Raw genomic sequence first — 20,818 nt, 5'->3', positions numbered from 1 at the left:
AAACTGGAAATCAAAGCAAATTAACTCAGCAGTGACTCCCATCAATTGCATTTACATTTAATCATTTAGCAGACACGTTTATCCAAATCAACTTACAAATGAGGACAATAGAAGCAATCAAAACCAACAAAAGAGCAATAATATGTAAATGCTGTGAGAAGTCTCGGTAAGTATAACAGTACACGTAGCAAGTTTTTTTTAATTTTTTATAATAGAATAGGAATAAAAACAGAAAACAATAGAAAACACTAGTGTTAGAGGGTGTATTTTTTTAAATTAATAAAAAGAAAACAAGTATATAGAATAGAATTATAAAGATAGTCTTAGAAAGTCAATTGTTTTATAAAAAAACAAGTAGTTAGAAAAGAAACAGAATAGAGTGCAAGTGGCAGAGGGTCAAAGTTTTTTTTTAAATAAATAAAAAGTAAAGTAGATCAAATAGAAATAGAACAGAGCGCGCTAGTGTTAGAGGATCAAGTGTAGATGGAAGAGAAGTGATTTTAGCCATTTCTTGAAGACTCCTTGGATGGCTGCTTGGATTGAGTTGGGCAGGTCATTCCACCAGGAGGGAACAGAAATGACTGTTAATATTGCAATAGAGTCTCCATACAACCTCAAACTACAGCATATGCCTGAATAAATTGCAATAAACTTCAAATGCATTATTTTATGTTTACAATCAATAACTTGCAGTCAAAGGATTTTAAGGGGGAAGTCGTGGCCTAATGGTTAGAGAGTGGGACTTGCAATCCAAGGGTTGTGAGTTCGAGTCTCGGGCCGGCAGGAATTGTAGGTGGGGGGGGGTGAGTGTACAGAGCTCTCTCCACCCTCAATACCACGACTGAGGTGCCCTTGAGCAAGGCACCGAACCCCCGACTTCTCCCCGGGCGCCGCAGCATAAATGGCTGCCCACTGCTCCGGGTGTGTGTGTGTTCACTGCTGTGTGTGTGCACTTTGGATGGGTTAAATGCAGAGCATGAATTCCGAGTATAGGTCACCATACTTGGATGTATGTTATGTCACTTTCACTGAATTCCGAGTATAGGTCACCATACTTGGATGTATATTTAATTAAATTTATTACTCCAAATTGCAAATTCAAAGTGAAAATTCAAATATTTTTAATCAAATGCTTGATTCAAGGCTTCAAGAATTTTTTAAATGCCTAATGGAAACACACTTACAGATATAAAGCTGCTTATAAAATGTGGCAATATCCGTTGTACAAACTTTTCTTCAGACCACAAATGGTTGTTGTCTCCATATCCAAGGACAGCTTACACAAAGCGGTTTGTTTCTTTACACAAATACCCTTATTTTCACAGCAGCCTTTGGCAGTTTGGTGCAGTCTAAACAATAGATGCGTGCGCATGTGTGCATTTGCATTGAGCAAGCTTTCAGAAAAGATAAGAGCAAAGGTCTTGAAATACTTCAAACCATGCAAAGTGAGGTTAAATACTCTTTCCTGATACTTCTTACTCTAAACATGAACAGACATGTACTGTAGAGTTAAAAGTCAAGCTCTTTGAAGACAAAAACTAATGAAATATGGTCTAAATTTGACTGCTTCCTGCCACTCCTCAAGTGAAGTAATTATCGTAAAAAAGACTACCATTAGCAGACTATCATTAATGGCTTTCAGTATGTGGGTGAAGGGTTTGTTGGCACCAAATTTTCTCTGAACAGGTCGGGGTGTGACAGTCGACTGATGAATCCTGTTATCGACAAATAGGTTTACCATTTCTCATTAAATGGCTGCTCTTTTACGGTCTCTGTGTGTTGAAAGACGGCATAAAATGAAAAACAACAGAGGTGGCATGTGAAAGGCTACACGGTATGCTTTAGAGAGATTATTGAGAGGAATTAGCAGATTTGTAATTTGTTCCATTTTTCTGTATAAATACTCTGTTTAAATAAAGCTGCTTCCTGCAGCCCTCTTTCAGCTAATGTATGGATGAATAAGGTAAAAACTAACAGCTTCCTTCTAACACAGTTTGCAGCAATAAAAAAGGCAAAAAAAGTCCCATAGATTTAAACTGAATGGCAGATCCGAGCCATATCTAGGAACCAGAACATCAACCACCAAGCAACCACTCCAAAAACTCAGAACTGCATATCCTGGCAACCACCCACAACACCCTAGCATCCATCAGCAGAATATAAATATAGATATTAAAAAAATATCTTTGAAAGAAATTATGCATTATATTAAACTGATCAAAAGTGACAGTAAAGACATTCATAATGTTTCTAAAGATTCATATTTTAAACAATTCTGTTACAATATATTAAGCAGCACAAGTGTTTTGACCATTGATACCAATAAGAATTTTTTTTTTCAGCATAAAATCAGCATATTAAAATGATTTCTGAAGGATCATGTGACACTGAAGACTTGAGTAATGGCTGCCGAAAATGTAGCTTTGCCATCACAGGAATAAATTACATTTTAAAATAGAAAACAGTTCTGTTAAATTGTAATTATATATCAGAATATTTCTGTTTTTACTTTATTTCTTATCAAATAAATCCAGCCTTGATGAGCAAGAGACTTCTTTCAAAAGCAAAAGTAGGTAGTTTATACGAACACATAGTTCAAATCAGAATTAGCCACAGACCACATTTCATCCAGAATAAGTGAAAATGCCTTTGCTAAAAAGTTACTGAAATTCATACAAGTATACCGATAACCTGTCACCAAACATGTTACAGTGACCTCACTTTGTGTCAATTATTTTAAGAATTTAGTAAGACCATAGAAGGTTTTCATCCTTCACTTACAAGACGTCAAAGGCAAACTGAACTTGCCCAGGTTCCTTTAATCCAATCTAAATTTATCCCAGATGCTGTATCATGCAAGTCCAACTGGATTCAGGCTGTCAAAGATAAGTCAGTACATTTGGATAATCAAGCAAAGCTTCAACATTCCTGTGCTGCTCCTGGCACTGTCAGTTTGCCTCAGGAATCACAGAGAAATGTAGTGAGACAGTCCACTGAAAAACAGAGTGAGCAAAGAAAATCAATAAATAAACTACACAATAATTAACCTGCAAACCAACTAAACGCCTTAAATTCAACCTTGTACTTCTGTAGCTGAGGTAAAGTTTTCCCAAAAGTTTACTCCCTCATTTACATATTTTTATCTTTTCCTCTTTTGTGGTTTAATATAAATATCAGGGAACAGTCAGCTTACAAAACAGGCTTCTTGAAGTTTCTGAACACTTGTCATCAAATAATTTTCTCATCAATATAGTATGTCTGTCACTTGATGTATGAGGTTTGGATGAAATCCAGACCACAATAATGAAATGTCTACTTTCACAAAGACCAGTACAATGAGAAACAATTGTTAAACAGATTTGACGAATCTTAGAAATGACCTCAATTCACAATATTCATTACTCACATAATATTTAGGACAGCTAAATAATATCCAAAAAAATGAATGTTGAAAACAGCAAGCCAACAGATAAAAAAAAAAAAATAATAATTTGTTATTACTTCTGAGCTAATATTACCCACAACCTCTTGTACTATAAAACAGGAGATACACTTTTTCCAGTGTAAAAAAAGTGCTTATGGGCAGGAAGCTGAAGCAGTTTTTAAATATATGAACTCAATGCTAACACAAATAGCAGTTTCTGTGATAACAAGACAATTTTATGACCATATAATGTCCCAATACAAGTGCTGTCTTACTGTATACTCATATATATGGACTTTTTCAGCAAGAGTATACATACCTCTACCACATACCTCTAGCATGTGAATTGAGATGCAGCCCATGTTTACAACTGGCCTTTGTTCGTGTAGTTTTCATAGATGATCTAATATTTAGGAAGAACTGAAGGGAAGTGCTCCACACCCAATTGGCATACACTTGGTACAGAATTTTGGTCATACTTAGTAAAGGTCATTCAATTGTTTGGTCTATGGCACTTGTACTAGAACAGCAGGTTGGTACAAAAACACCGATGTGCCAGAAATAACAATGGATTCACAATTAATATTTCAATATGATGAGAGTCAACTACACGCAAGCGGTGGAAACCTTTTACCAAAGTCATGTCACTCTGCGGCCATCTTTGAAACGCCTCTTGGGCATCCAAGTGCAACTTCTATCTCTTTGAATGGGGATACATAAAATTCTACAAAACTGTTCACTAGGCTTGCGATTAAATTTCATATTTGAAATCACCAAAGAAATCTGATAACAACTGTGTCATAAATGTTGTTTATTTTGCTCAAATAACATTATAAAAAGCTTATTATAGATCAGCCAGTGATCAGCCAGTGTGCATTCGCAGAATGTCTCAGAATGCTGACTGTTTCTATAGCAACCGGGGCGCTTCTAACGGCAGCTGCAGTGATGCGCTGACTTTACCGATTACCTCCTTCATTCAGAAGGTGGGCCTTCCTGCGATTGACCGGCCATACTGAGCGTTGCATTTTTCCCATTCAAAACTATACAAGTGACACGTCTTGGGTATTCTATAGTCTTTGTTTTTACCTAGAGAATAAATGGATACAGGTAGAGTGTTTTGAAAAGTATGAAGGTTCTGGTTTCAGTCCTTTATACGTCTTTATATTGGGTTATTGGGATATTATAGTGCTATACTGAATTTTCCTTTGAGAACCAAACAAACAATTAATAAATCAATCTATCAAACATTTTTTATACTGAGTTTAAGTAGCATGAGGTGAAGTTATACATTTCTGAAAATACAAATGTATAAGGAAAAAGAGATAACACTGGTCTCATAAAATACAGCAAACAAGGTAGAAACAAGAACAAAGCAAAAAATCAGTTAAAGAAAAAACATGGAAAAATAATTTAACACACTTTAGATGGTTATGAATCAAGGTAAAAAACCTTGATGAAAACAAAGACACAATGAAGCCTAAATCTCGAAAAACAGGTGCAAAGGTTATTTTACGGCAGGATTTGCCATCATATGATCCAGTGGGAACAACAAGTGACATCAAGCGCATCAACATGGGGGGTAAAAAACTTCAGTACATTATTAACTACTCTTACCAATTCCTGAAGTGTGACAGGGTATGCAGGACTCACAGAAATGGTTCTTGGCAAATAAACATCCAAAGATGTGAAAAACCACACTCAGTCTTTAAACCACCCTCTGAGAAACTGTGTTCTACCAAATCAAAGGCTTCCATGAAATGACCTAACTTTACGTTTTAGCTCCTTAAAGACCTCAGCAATGGCAGGAATTTACTTCTGAAAGTCACATGCACCTCAAAACTACAGTGTATATAGGGATGGCCACCAGAGTTTTAGAAACGGTCATGTTCTACCTTATTTAATATTCTCTATAGCTAAACGTTGAGCTAAAATTGGCTAAAAGAGATAGACCTACAAGCACTTAATGGAGAACATAGGCATCCTATGCTGAAAGTAAGAGCAAAGAGTATTCTTTCCAAATTTATCTGCAAGGTCCTTCAAAGTTGATAAGTAACCAGAAAAGCACACAAAAAAGTTTTGGTCACTGTTTAAAATGAGTTGCTGAAAAACTGCTAGAGACCAAACTGCCATTTCCACAGCCATATAGCCTATACAAAGTACAAAACATTAAAACTACAAAATACTCATACTGACAGATGTTGATATAAGGCTACATTCTAAAATTTGCCAGTTGTTGTTGGACAATGGACATCCTTTCAAGCAATCACAAAATATTTAAATATGTAATCAATATGTAAGAGCATCTATATGCATCATAACGCAACAACAACATCCATATACACTACCGTTCAAAGGTTTGTGGTCAGTAACATATTTCTTTTTACAAGAAATTAATTATTTTATTCAGCGATTAGATTCATCAAAAGTGACAGGAAAGACTTACATTGTTACAAATATTTATATTTTAAATAAATGCTGTTCTTTTGAACTTTCTATTCATCAATGAATCCTGAAAAAAAAAGTTAAGCAGGCGCAGCACAACGGTTTTCAACATTGATAATAATAAGAAATGTTTCTGAAGGATCATGTGACACTTAATAGTGGAGTAATGGCTGCTAAAAAAATCAGGCTTGCCATCACAGGAATGAATTACAAGTTAAAATACTTAAAATAGAAAACAATTGTTTTAGTTGTAATAGCATTTCACAATATTAGGGAAGTAACGATTAACCGCAAACTGGTTGAAAATCGATTCAAATATGTGACGATTCAAATCGGTTGAGATGCTAAACAAATTGCGATTCAATTAGGTGTAGGAGTTTATATGAATGCATATCTGAGGGGAACGTACTGTCTTTAGAGAAGTTTAAATGGTACTTTTTCTTTTCATCTTGCCTTTGTATAATGCATATTAAAGTTCATAAGTGTAGCGCTGCTTTGTTTACTTTTGTGTTTGGAAAAACCAAGGAAATGCTTTAAGTGCCGCCTGCTGGAAGAGAGTGAATCTGCGTCCCATTCAGCTCTTCTGCCGTTTCTGTTTCATGCAGATATTTTTTATGTATAGTTTCACAAAACTCAAGTCAAACCATTCTGTTTTTGCTTCAAATTTTGAAATTAGACAAACTAATTTAGATTAAAAACTGCTCATGTTGCATGTATGCAGCATTTTTTGTTTGGATCATGATTAAAATGCAGTGGTTGCCTCTAAATTTAAATGTAAAGAGCACAGACAAAGCCTTATTTTGTTTATATGAAGATATTTCTTTTATTTGTGTTATTTATTTGATTTGGTTTTAAAATTTCAATTTAGTTTGGTTATTTACATTATATTTAAATGTTGTTATTTAGCAGACGCTTTTATCCAAAACAACTTACAGATGAGGACAACAGAAACATATAAGCAATAATATGCAAGTGCTATATTAGTATATTATTATAATGTTATATTTCAATTTCACAAAGAAACGTGCAGCATTCTTTCCAAGCAATAATAAAAGGACAAGTTTAATTTATAATTTGTCTTAAATCTAATTTTGTAAAAAATAAATAAATAAATCGTGAATCGAATCATGAAATCAAATCATGAATCAAATCGAATCATGAGTTGAGTAAATCGTTACATCCCTACACAATATGCTTTTTTTAACTGTATTTTTGATCAAATAAATGCAGCCATGGTAAGCATAAGAAATCAATAAAAAATTATACAGACACTAAACGTTTGAACGGTAGTGTATTCACAACTGTAAAGGTAAATGGTCTATAAAATTATAGAATTATTAAATTCCACATGACTGGAAATTAATTAAATAATAAATAAATACAAAAATACATAATATATTTTATTTAAATTAAATACATAAATTAAATTAATTTGATTAAAATTATTTAGAATTTCTGGTACTTCACTATAATGTGCATCTCTGTGCATGTTATCATCAGATTGATGCATAGCTCACATTCTCATGTCAGTGTACAGTGTGGGAAGGGGTAATAAGAAGTTACTAGTGTACTCATTCTGTCCTGTTCTGTCCTTCACATAAAGCTAATAATAAAAGTCACAAATACTTTCTATGACTGGTCTAAAAAGGTTGAAAACTACTGGATTAGACCAATGCAAGGGACCTTTGTTTTAAATATTAGCAAATTAGGTAAGACCTGTCTAACTCTATTTGCATAAGTTTAAGCCATAGTATAGTTTTGGTTTTCCTTTAAAATGTGCTCAAAATACTTGTTCAAACAAACAACTGTCCTCTCTTTACTTTATACAGCTTTCTAAAGGCCTTTCTGTTAAGTATTTCTCATGACATAATCTATAGTGGTCAACAAACAAAAGAGAGCTTTAAACACCAGCTCATGACCAGATTAAGATCACCTGAATATTCTGGTGCCCTATGCGGCATCAAAATGAAAACTGTATTTTTCTATACTACGCAACCTCAATTTGATAGTACAGATTAAGAATGAATGCTCAGGTAATGTGCAAGTGTATATCCAGACAGCTGTCTGTTCCAGCCTCTATTACAATACCTGGTCAAGAAGAAATTTCTTTGCTTGCATTGCCCATTTTTGAGACCTGCACTTCCTCCTCAAACAGCTTTATTTGAATGTTACTTCCTTGTTAGGACCTAATGACTCCAAGAAAGTAAAACTTCCTGCAGAAAAACATTCTTGCGTTGGCCGGGAATCGAACCCGGGTCAACTGCTTGGAAGGCAGCTATGCTAACCACTATACCACCAACGCTCTGTGGAACTCCATGACTCACGCTGACGAGAAATGGTAGAAGGGAAGCTACTTCTCAACTGCTTCCAAACAGACAAGCTCAATTCAATTAAAAATTAAAAAGAGGAACATAAGTGAAGTAAATAAAGTTTCAGTATTAACAACATCTCTGAATAAATACATTAACACAGATTATGAGCAACCAATGCTTTGTCATCTTTAATCTACATTCATTAAAATAAAGATTTATTACACAAAACGTTTTACCAAGTATTATCATCTGTAATATCTGTTTACAAAGTATTATTGTATATGATTTATACAAAATAAACACACACACACACATATATATATATATATAGTTAATAGCATAATTTATCTGGCTTTACAACAGCTAGTCTGAAGAATCTTGATGTTTGTGTATGCTACAAAGCTTGTTACACTGAGGTCTCTCACAAACAATAATGTCCAGGTTAGATAAACGGTCCTGGGGTCACCCTGTCCTACATGTAGTCGACACATAACTTACCTTGGTTATGAGAAGAGGTTCTCCGTGCTCCAGTCCACCTCTCAGGGTAAAACCCCACGGTGCTCCCCCAGTAAGAGTCACATCCACCACTTGCCATCCCTCACCATTACCACGATGTTCATCAAAACTCCCAGATCTGTCCGAACTGTAAAAGATCCTGTGATCTCCTTCGGGAAAGCCAGAGTCTTCAGGATATTGGTTGATCGTGTCCATTTCATACACATCCGGTGTTCTGAAATATTCGGTGTCTGAGATTTTCGGTGACGCTGGGCGGAGCTTACATGAATATTCATGAGTTTCCTGTTTCGCGTTAAAGCGTCTCTGAAAATATTAGTACGTTGTCACTGAAACATAAACGATTTTAAAAAAGGTATGTTTTAGCGTAGAATGACATTATGCTTAGTGTATTGTTGTTTTTATTACTATTGTTAATATGCAAAATAATTTAAAGATTGTGATTGTCGTAATGATTTGCCTGAGGTAGGCTATGCTCCAAATGAGCCTACAACAATTAAGCATTTTTATAATATTAAGAGTCCTTAAAATGTGTCGTTTAATAACTGTTCCAAAATGTATCTGTTGTGCCATAATAAAATGTATGATGATTATTCTGTGTCATTCCTAATCGTTTGCTCAATCATTCAAAAAAATGTTTTTTAATAACAAAGCAAAAGATGATTTTTTTTTTTAATGCACACATGAACTGGAATATAAACATTCTTAATCTCTGTATTTATTTATTTATTTGTCTAAAAAAATATACATTTAGTACATAAAATGCACTATATATGCACTATATAGTTAAACAAAAATGTACAAATGTCTTTATACACTTTATTATTGTTTTTAATCATATACACATTGTGGTGCACTTGAAAATCATTTTGACTCAAATGTGTATTGGTCAAGTTTTGAAATCCACAACCTTGCAGTACTTTAACAATTTTTTGCTTATTTTCTACAAACTTATAACAATTAAAATGTTTTGTAGTTTAATAGAAAGTGGCTATATCAAAACATACAGTAATTTGTATATTTTCATTTCAAAGATAAAAGTAGATTGCTTTTGCTGAATAAAGACTTCAACTGATGCGGTGTTAAAAGTTTTATTAACCGATGTGGTGAAGGCATTACATAAATGACATTTACTACACACCTGTATAAATATAAAATACATGGTCATGTTTTGAAAAAAAAAAAAAAAAAAACAACTGTGAAAGCTACAGGAGGATGTAACAACTTGTATATGTGTTCAGGGATAGGCCTACTGATCAACATAAGCAAGCACATGTTATATGATTTCTGTTGTAAGTAAATTATTAAATACATTATTAAAGTAAATTCCTATATGAACAAGGAAATGGCAAACAGAAATTTATGCACCATGAACAAACTCAATGAAATCAGTCTAAATGTTGGGAGAAGAAAAATGCTTTCAAATCAATGGGATCATATTGTTTATACCACTGCAGAATAAGCCATTCAAGAATGACCCACATGTTTTTAATATTAGTGGAATATCCACCAACATGATCTTTTTTACAAAACCCTTTATCCATGAAACATGTTTTATTAGGTTGTGCTTGGTTTGATTACCTTTGATTATCTTGATTCCAAAAGTGTGGATTTCAGGAACAAAATGTAGTAAAAACTTTAAAAACTGGTTACATAATACAACATTTGTATCAAATAGTAGGCTATACAAGTTTTTTTTATTTTGCATATGATTTGTTTAACTATTACACTGATAAAGTACACATCCACCATCCCCTGCATCAGATAAAAAAGCAAAAGTTAATTCTGAGAACGTTTACGCATGTCTTTATGTATGTGTGCAATAGTGGCCTCATATATAACTTGACAAAAATATAAGTCTCCCCCATTAGAAGAGCTTCTGTAAGCTATAGGAAAACAATAACAGGCAAAAGTATCAAACTCTGTTGATTTGTAACAGATATATTAATTACAAACAAACAGCTTCTCCACATGAACTGCAGGCTGTCATGCACTTCCATGTGACACCTTTTTTAAGGAGAAAAAAAAAGTTAAATAGTTGTTACTACATAAGAGTCTTTATATCGTTCTTCATTTCTCACCTTACAGTCTTACAATACAGTGAGCAAGTTTGTGCCACCATATGCTACACAACTTCAAATGACATACATTTAATAGCAAAACAGAGGAATATGAAAAAATATTTAACAGCTACTGGCCCATTTACTTGTAGCGTATTCTAACGATAGGCTGCTTCTGGCAAATCAGTGGCTGTAATCGTTGAGTAAACATTTAAAACAGCAAACAATAACATTTTGTGCACAAACGAACAATTATATTCAACATTTGCTTATCTTCGTTAGAAGCTGAAACGTAATTAACCTACCTTGTTGAACAGTTTTTGTGATCCGGTGAAAACGTACTAATATTATCAGAGTCGCTTTAACGCGAAACAGAAACACATGAATATTCATGTAAGCTCCGCCCAGCGTCACCGAAAATCTCAGACACCGAATATTTCAGAACACCGGTAGAGCTAACGTTAGTCAGCTAACCGCGAGTCTTAATCAACAAGTGGATGAACTCCGCACTTTACATCTCTTTCCTCAGCCACGTTATAAGTTTTCCAACCGTTGTACGAACCGAAACAAATACATTTCCTACTTTGTTTTTAGCCCAACACAAAAAGTACTGGAGATGAGGCTGAAATGCTGGACGGCAGAAGGCTGATCTGTTGTATGGGTTATGTTTACAGGAGGGGTAGAGCTCAGTCTACCTGTGCGCTCCTCATCAAATATGATCAGAGATCAGCAGCGACCTCTACTGTTCACTGTGTGTGGCCGCACTCTTTTCAATACACTTACGAATGAAGTTACCTTGAGTACACTACCTACAGAGTAGAAATGCATCCTTCATATCTCCAAAAGTCTTTGGTTTTGTTATATTTATAAAAGAAAGACACAGCTTTGTCTCTCCGGACAAAGCTGAGCTCCTGGAGGCGCGCCGTGGGCGGAGCTAAAGATTGACGAGCGCTTTTGCACCGATTGCCAGCAAAACACAGACATTTGATGCGTTTCACTTACCATCTGCAGTACTCATGACTGGGATCTTTCATAGCTGGGATCCTTCAGTATCAAACGATGTGCAATTACAGTGTCGAACTGGGCCTTGTTTATAAAACGTTCGTCAACAAACACACTTGTGAAACTCCATTGCTTCCGGGGAAAAAAAACAAAAACAAACTTCATCTACTATTTACATAACGCTGGGTTCTTTAGCAAGCTGAACAAAGTTGTCTTTCCCTTAAAACCAAAAACACACTTCTTTAGAGACATTCTTCTAGAGAGCATGTACCGTTCAGCGCAACCAAGTGAAGCGCGTTGATGTGCGCGATCTCGCTCTCACTCCAGACTATGCGTGCGCGGGCGCGTTCTTCCGAATCACTTCGGTACTTTTACAATAAGTGATTATTTTTGGACTATTGTAGCCTGTTCGGGTCGTCACCGCTGCGGAGTAACACATACCTGCGTGAATCGCCATAGACATAAACTTGGGAAGTAGCTCCGGTTAGAATGTTCTTCCGCGGGACGCGTGCAGTTCTGTTTATAAACCGCTAGAGCGCCAACATTTACATAATGCTGCTTTAATATAATAAGACACTATAGGGCTGTGACCAATCAAATGAAATCAGTATCAACAAAACCGATCTTTCCACTGCAGACGAAAAGGACACAGCTGAGTCAATGGCATTTGAGACAGTTTATTGATGCTGAAATGTTGCATGAATGCATTTACACTGCAAAATTACAACTACATAAATAATGTTATGTGTTTAAAATGTTTTTATTTAATATACCAATATGTAATGTTGGGAAAAAAAGAAGCTATTTTTAAATATGAAAATAAACCGCCAGTAGGTGGCAGCAAGTGACTGTCTTAATGAGTATGTCATTGAGTAGCCTAATTCATTCAAAGAATTCGTTCAGACAGATGATTCATTGGAGAATGAGGCAAGTGCGTGTCTTTATGAATGGGTTATTGAACTCTTGATATATTACTACTCGTAGTTTTATATATATGTAATCGCCGCACAGCAAATATAATAAAACCAGAAGAATTATTATAGCCGAAATTTCGGTGTTTCCCTAGTTAAATGTTTTTAATCAGATGTTAGTTTTCCGGTTGGGCAAATTAAAAATTCTCTCAAAGAAATTCGAATACATGGCTGACTTTATTTAAAAGGACGTTTGATTATTACAAAGAAATTAAAATAAATAAATACTGCCAGTGAGTTTGGCAGTGAGGGGAAGGGTCGTTCGAACTATTATTAAAATATTTTTAAATTAAAAATACATAATTGGTACAGTATAATGCCGTTTTGACATGCTTTTGACACAATGTTAGAAAATGAATCTTTTATGAGAATTTGTCTCACTTCAATAACATAAATCAAATATGGAAAATAATATATTCTCACAAATCTAATGTAGTTTTCTCACAATAAAATGAACCAATACATTTCAAAGGCATATAATGTGATATCTGCTCCCAGAGAGGTCACTCATGGTCCTGTTCATAATAGTTTTATTTCTGTGAAAACGAGTTCCCAGTGGACATCACTTCGTTTTTCTTTTCTTCTTTGCCAGATATGGTTATTGTACAAGTACTGTCTGAAGTAGCCTACTCTAGCCTACTTCTGAAAGCATGATATGCCTCAGAAGTATATTATGATGCATGCAGACTGAGCTGCCCACTTTCTTGGTAAAAAAATAAGTAAAATAAAAATCAGTTTTGTGCTAATTTGGATAAATGCAGAGAAAAATAATCAGCTTTGTTGCTTGCAAAGCAAGGAAGACAATCCTCTGTTCTTGCCAGAGGGAACACACACATACACTCTCTCTGTGTAGGGCTTCTGTTGTGCCTACATTATAAATCTAATATAGTCTCAGTGAAAGTCTATTGGCAGCTCAACCTACCTGTTAAAAGTTATGAGATGCTATATTGTAAAAATTCTGAATTCACAGTTCGACATAATATCATAAAAGGGTTGTTATCATAAAGTGTTTACATTAGTTAAATTCTTAGCACCTTTATTTAGGTTATACATTCAAACTCATTTAAAGTTCAGCATATGTTTGTTGAATATGAAAGAATAAAATTACTGAATTGAAAAAAAAAATACTCAATTGCCACATGAGTGAAGTGACCGATGAAAATTACTAATGCAGCACCAATATGGCTCACCCATTTATTTCTTTTTGAAGATAATTAGGGGTGATTTCTTAATAGAAACCTATTAGATTTTTAAGAGTTGACATATGTGGTTAATTAGCATGAATATTACACATGAATTTGAATATTGCATATGAAAGGCTTATGTCTTACAGAAAACTACCTAAGAAACTATCACCTGTTTTAGATTTATCCATCATTTCTCAGAAGATCTTAGTTGGACTAAGATCTGGGCTATCAAGAGAGGGTCATGTGGAAGGTACAGCAAAACTTTTTTTTTTTTTAAGCACTAGGTGAGAAAAGCAAGCAAGTCTATCTGTAGTTTTATCATCAATGACAGCCAAAAAGCAAAAGAGCATTCACACATTCAGCAACAGGTCATTAGAGACCTCTAAACCAGTAGTTTTTCTCATCAGCTCTCTCCATGCTTGCATAAAAAGAAATTAACCAAATTGCCACGTGAATTACCACATGAGTAATAAGGTATTATTACATTAGGATTAGAAACTGCTTGTATATCTATGTCAAAGTAAATAAAATCAGGTTCCATATGCACACATTGGTACAGAATGGTTCTCTACACCAAGCTTGTGGGTTTGATTTTCGGGGAACATACAAACTGTAAAATGTGTATCTTGAATGCCATGCAAATTGTTTTGGATACATGTCTGCCAAATGTTTAAATGTAGTAAAGCTTTACTGATTTTAGTGACATATACCAATAAATAAGACAAAAATGAGATAGACTTAAATGCCTTTTTACAGCTCACAGTGCAAATTGTGGTGTCCATGTTTTTCAGACTTTTATTTACACTGTATCAAACATCTCGGTCACATGATGTTCACACAAATTACTTTCACATTAAAGTAATAGTTCACCCAAAATTTAACATTTGCTGAACATGTACTCACCCTCTTGTTTGTAATAAACAAATCCATCAAGGCATTTTAACTTCAAACCGTTGATTCCTGCTAAAATAGTCTTCTATGTATGATATTGCTTTCAACAGTGAAAAAGTCATCTTATCTGAACCAGGAGAGAAATATGTACAGATCTAAACAGTTCTAAACAAAATGTCTCTCAATAAACTGTAAATAAACCGGTATTTTTTTTTAAATGTTTACCTCTAACACCCAGAGGTAAGAGGGATAGACAGAACATACTGTTGACAGAAGTATGGGTAGACAGAATACTATTTAATTTATTGCTCATAAAAACCCCACAGAGACAGGACCAATGTACTCTATCTCTGCATTCTGTATCTAAAATTAACAATGAGCATTGCCTATAAAATATATAATTCAAGCTGGTCCAAAGTCAAGGACAAAATACAGAATGAGCATGAACATTTTTAAAGAGTTTTTAGATTCATTCCTTCTGCACTGTACTTCTCAGAGATCAGGCTGTTGCTAAGCAACTGTAAAATAAAGCAGAATCCTCTTAAGTCAGACAGTCTCGTAACAATTGCTGTACAGTGCATACATCAGTGTTCCATGTGTGTTTCTCTCAGCTGATGCTTACTGTAATATAGAAAAAGAGAATGTAACTGAAGTCTACTTATTCAAGGAATGCCATTCAGACTCTCAGATACTGTATAAGTGTTTTTGCCATGTTGATAAAATCCAACAAATGCTTGAAATATAATATTTGATCGTGAGAAAACTGTCAACTTCACTGGTGGTTCAGTCTTTGTGCTTATTCTATACTGCAGTGTCCAAGTTTTACTCTATCATTAAGTGCACTATACCTGAATGAATGCTGTCTTGTGTTATCAGTTTTATCAAACATATACTGTTTATGACATGTAAAGTCATTTTAAAAGTACTACTAAGGCTTCTAATGACTCATTGCATAATATAACATAAAGATGCTATTTTTATTAACTAGAAAAAAATGTTTATGAGTAGATCCCCACTGTCACTTTATATAATGCAAAACAACTTCCAATAGCTCAGTCTAAACTAAAATACATTGTAGACCATTCACTATATTGCCTATTATTTATGATAGAAAAGAAATGCAACATTACTGTTGCTCGCTGAAAAGGAAAATGTATTTAGCTCACTGGTGTATTTTGTGCATGATCCATAGTTGCCATGGTAATGATGGCTGATACAGTATAATGAATATCACAGAGCATTAAAGTGTAATGTTCTCACTGCTCAATATTTCTAATTTTCACACACTACAGGACAAACGATATAATGACAAATAGTCTACTTATGCATTTGAGGAGTGTTGGATTTCAAACTAGGGTAGCTACAACAGCTGATTTGGCAAGCTCCTTTCACATTTACATTGCAGTTGGCAAATGTTTATCCAAAGCATTTGATATGTATGCATTTCATCAGTTCATGCCAGGGATGTCCACTGCTGCTATGTACTATTGTTTGAACTCCCCTCTCTGACTAAGCCCACCTAATCTGACTTTTGTTTTGTGGTTACTGATGTTGAAAAATGATTTTTACATTTGAAATACCTAACCCGTCGTTTTGTCTTCTCTTTGGGGTCTCAAGCAGTCTTTGGAAATCATCACTTATGATCGCTCGGATTGGGTCTCGATCACTAATGCTGAAATAAAAACCAGGAATGGATTCAGAGCTGGAGCACAGAACACTGAGCGGAAAGGAAACCACTGTCACTCCGCTCCATATGGGCTACCACTACCAGACTATCTTCTGAGTGTGTGCGTTAAGTGGTAATATAGCATATCCAATGCTTAATGACTTAACTTGCCATTTTGTATGAATTAACTTTTCTTATTACCGAACTCTTTAGTAGGCCTACTTAATAATGTTAATTGCCTGCCACCTTGTGCTTACTGCCTAATGACAGGACGATTGTGCCTTAGTAATAATAATGCTTGAAAACCCCTAAAAACCACATGTTTACAAATGTTTAGATTCTGTGCTTTTTATAAAGGTTCTTGAGTCCCTCAACAGATGAGCTCGCGGCAAACTCACGTGGCCTGTAAACACATGCGCGAGCAGGAGGTGCCATGCCATGAATAATGTGGCGCGGCAGAGAGCATAATTTATGATTTGAGACATAACGCAACTTCATAACCAATCCTCGAACTCAGGAGTGAAGCGTAGGTGAACTTGTTTGATTGACGTCGTGGGAGTCCGTCCGCAGACCACCGTATACACGCGCGCAGCCATTGCACTGAACCGCACCGACGATGCAGAGAGGATGGAGACGATCTACAAGGAGGGCACGATGGTTTATAACATAGAGAATTCTGTTGGTTTTCATTAAAAACGCCATCCACTGTTATTTCCACTGGAATTTTTGGAAGGGAGGGATCCGAAATCCGAAAAACGTCTTTTTTCTAACCTTATTCACTCGGTCCCAAAATGGTCAAACTGCTCCAGGCGGTACGTACGAACTGAGTGCATGTTTTATATGTTTCTTTTGCTCCCTAAAGAATGCGTTTCATTATAATACCAGCGCTTGAATGTTCATGCATCTGCACTGAGTCGCAGCTGGCTGAAATGAAAGTACGCCCACTCGAAGTCAGCAGTAGAGCTCTGCGCATGATGCGGGTGTCATGTCTCGAATGTTCAGATCCACCTCTGATTGAGTATTGATCTCTCTGTTCCAAAGGAGTTCAGGTGCATAACGGGTTTTTGCTAAGTAGCACAAGTTAACATAGTTGTTCGCAGTCTTTCCGGTCATTTTTAGCGTCAAAACATTATGAATTTACTCAAAAACGCAGTCGCATGTTAGTCCAGGTTAAGGTTGGCACTGTTGCTTGTAAGGATTACTTGAGTTAATTTACACCTTTAAATGTGTATGCTTAGGTTTTATTACCCCAAAAAGCCTGCACTTTTCAGCAACAAATGCACTGTCTGTAATGTCATTCACTCACTTGTCAGAAATGTGTAACGGTGAATACAGGTAAAGTGGGACACTTTAAAATATTATGTCATTTATCTGTTTTTAAAATATAAACCAAAATGGCTGCATTAATGTCAAATCATTTTAGTTCATGGTGCGCTGATTTCTGTGGGGTTTTAAATGCATATTCAATAGTTAACCCCTTAAATGTCACTCACATTTGTGAACATAGACGTTAAAATGCACAATCCAAACTTACATTTTATTAATTCATGAACTAAAACATTTTGTAACATGATTTTGATGTGCCATTTTCATGGTAATGCAATGTCTGATTTGAATGGTTTCCAAAGGATGGATTTTGAGATTTTAAGTTTTCAAATGATATATAATTTCTGATGATTTCTGAAGTGTGATTTCTTAAGAAAATGGCAACAAAAAATACTTTTTGTGACAAAAGTCAGAACTCCTGTTAAGATTGAAGATTTTTGAGGTGCACTCTTGTCATAAATTAATCTATTACTTTTCCTGCATCATTTTTCACAAAAAAAACATTGGTAAAATATCTATTTATAAATAATTATTTTACTATTTATAAAACTCCTATAGGAGTCTTAGACCTTTCCAACAATATATAGTTTGTCATGATTAGATTAGGATTTAACTGTAATATAGTGAAGTATATTTTGGCGTTCCACAGAGGTGACAGAACATTTAACAGAACCATACATATGTATTTTGCATATTTGTAAATGTGTAAGGGACCTCAAAGATGTTCAGTGCATTCTTAAGCCAGAATATGAGTATATACAGAACACTTTGAGAAACTAAAGTGACATTTTATACAATTTATGCGGTTTTAGAGGTTTGTTAGTCTTGTCAGAACAGCCTCCTTATTTTATTGCAAAATAATTTTGAGAACTCCATGGGACCAATTTGATTGATTTGTGTTGTTAAATGTTGAAGTGAGAATATTTAGCCTGCATAATAACTAGCTAAATAAATAACAGCAAAGTGGTTTAAGCTTGCAGGTTATTAAATGTGTTTCCAGAGTTTTCTGAGAAGGGCAAACTCTAAGAGTGGGCGAATGATATACAGTAATCACGAATTTGAATTTAGTGCAAAAGTTGAAATTGATTTCCTGTAGATACATTGCCAAGAATTACTTGATTGTATTTTGTTAATAGAATTACTATACATTAACATTACAATATACTGTAATTTTATACTCAGTTCTTCTCACCTATATTATTTGCTTTTCTACAAAGCTATGGTCAAAAATGCAGGATTGTTTCTAATTTTGGTTGCATGTATAGGTCAGACAAATAAGCATTTAGACAGATACATACAATAAATTTATTTACATTAAGAGTTTATTCTATTTAATCTATTATGATTAATAGAAAACTATTTGGACAACAGAACAAAATAATTTTGCTTGATGGAGCTCAGTGGGCATTTGGTATGCACTTGCCTTGATTTTAAATGTTATTTAACCAACATGTATCTATTAAATAAAGTAACATCCTCAATGTCTGTATACATAGTTTGAAATGATAAAAAGAAAGAACAAGACTTGAAATCAGTGCCTTTTAGAGGCTCATCTCTCCCTTACACTTTCACCAAACCCTAGGAATATTTTCCTCTAGAAATCCATCTGAAACCATCTTGACTGGGCAACAGGCCAATAAGAGTCAGCTAAATTATTTGGGTCTCATGTTGAGCAAAAGCAGAACATATTAGTAATACATTATAGTTTAAGTTCAGAATGAAGAAACCCTTTTATATATATAATAATATATATATATATATATATATATATATATATATATATATAATAGTCGGGTGAGTCACAGTTGTGATGCATTAAAATTTATTCATTTTTATGCGTACAGGTCCATTTGAGGCTTCATGTTTCAGAACATATTATGATGATTTTAGGATTAATGATACATAAACAGACCTTGTTTGAAGGAAGCAACAGAGCAGGGACTGGATCGCCTTGATAAAGCCAATCAGATTAAAGTAGGTCTTCTGTCAACTAGGTCACCCCGACCTACATAGCTTGTCCCATGGAAAATACTCAGCTTTTTTAATCATAATGTACCTATATCAAGGAGAGGCGTTTATTAAAATTCACAACATACAAAAAAATTGAGGTGTGGTTTACCAATACAGATTTATGTGTGTAGTCAACATCAGTTCATGCTTTCTTCATTTAGAGATATTTATCACTAAATAAAGTACTTATAGTGCTGAGACATTAGGCTAAAGTATGACTGACCTGCTGACAAATGTCATTTTTAGTTTTTAAATTTTTTTATCAGTTTGTGAAATATCAGTTTCGGCTTTTGTTTCTCAACCCCCCCCCCCCCCCAATCGCAATTCTAATCACAGAACTGTTGGGGCTCCAAAGTTGAAAAAATAAACTAAACTACATACAGTTGTTTTAATCAAATTATTAATTTAAAGCGGTTTTTTAACATAGTTTCATCATGCCCAATATACTACTGCTCTTCAAGCATTTTTAAATATTTGTATTCACATGTAGTTTTAGGATTTCTACTACAGTTGCTGGATAAAATCATGCCATATGCTACTCTAAGTTTTTACTCTTGATCTCTCTCCTTTACACACGTTTTCTTACTCTCAATAGTGGTGTGGAGAATGGAGGCAGCCAGAGCTGGCACTTTAATTCCATGGTGCTTTTTCCTCTTCATATCTGTGAGCGGGTCGCTGCATAATTAGCTGCAGATATCTGCACAGGTTTCCATGGTGCAGCATCATCTCTGTGTGAAAGGCCTGCCTACACATAAACACTCTCTCACACACACATACACAGCAGAATGCTGGAGGTTTAGCACTTTATTATAATTATCGCCTATTATTGCAGATCTGGATCACCCTTACTCACTATGTGACTTCACAACTAGGAGCAAAGCAATGCATCTGCTGTCTTCTCAGTGGACATAATGGTTCTTTGTTGAAGTGTTTGTTGAAGTGTTACTTTCCCATCTGTTGTGTGTTGTGCTGTGGTTTGCCAGTCATGGAAACACCCACAAGTTTTCACCTTTT

The 20,818-nt window shown here is 34.8% G+C and overlaps 2 protein-coding genes and 1 non-coding gene across 9 annotated transcripts in view; 1 reads left to right on the top strand and 2 right to left on the bottom strand.

Annotated features, from left to right (window-relative positions):
• The window catches only part of LOC109090267 (protein Shroom2-like), a 53,141-nt gene extending 41,038 nt beyond the window's left edge, over positions 1-12,103 (bottom strand). For 4 of the 7 annotated variants that reach the window (XM_042758326.1, XM_042758317.1, XM_042758318.1 and 1 more), the window contains exon 1: positions 8,677-8,899. In XM_042758326.1, the coding sequence (XP_042614260.1) occupies positions 8,677-8,889 (213 nt within the window). In that variant the 5' untranslated portion in view covers positions 8,890-8,899. Of the gene's footprint in view, positions 1-2,781; positions 3,003-5,038; positions 5,423-8,676; positions 8,900-11,753 lie in introns of those variants that run through there. The other 3 variants (XM_042758320.1, XM_042758322.1, XM_042758321.1) reach the window with 3 other exon arrangements.
• On the bottom strand, positions 8,097-8,168 carry trnag-ucc. The gene has a single exon. It is a non-coding gene; the product is annotated as a tRNA-Gly (tRNA).
• Positions 12,104-16,874: 4,771 nt separating the features above from the next.
• Positions 16,875-20,818, top strand: part of LOC109088960 (leucine-rich repeat-containing protein 7-like) — a 108,850-nt gene continuing 104,906 nt past the window's right edge. The window contains exon 1 of the mRNA XM_042758311.1: positions 16,875-17,280. The gene's annotated coding sequence lies outside the window, so the exon portion shown is untranslated. The remainder of the gene's footprint in view (positions 17,281-20,818) is intronic.

Source organism: Cyprinus carpio, chromosome A6 (assembly GCF_018340385.1).
Source record: "Cyprinus carpio isolate SPL01 chromosome A6, ASM1834038v1, whole genome shotgun sequence".
Taxonomy (NCBI): Eukaryota; Metazoa; Chordata; class Actinopteri; order Cypriniformes; family Cyprinidae; genus Cyprinus; species Cyprinus carpio.
The sequence above is the reverse complement of the archived record's forward strand: the minus strand, read 5'-3'. Positions and strand labels throughout refer to the sequence as shown.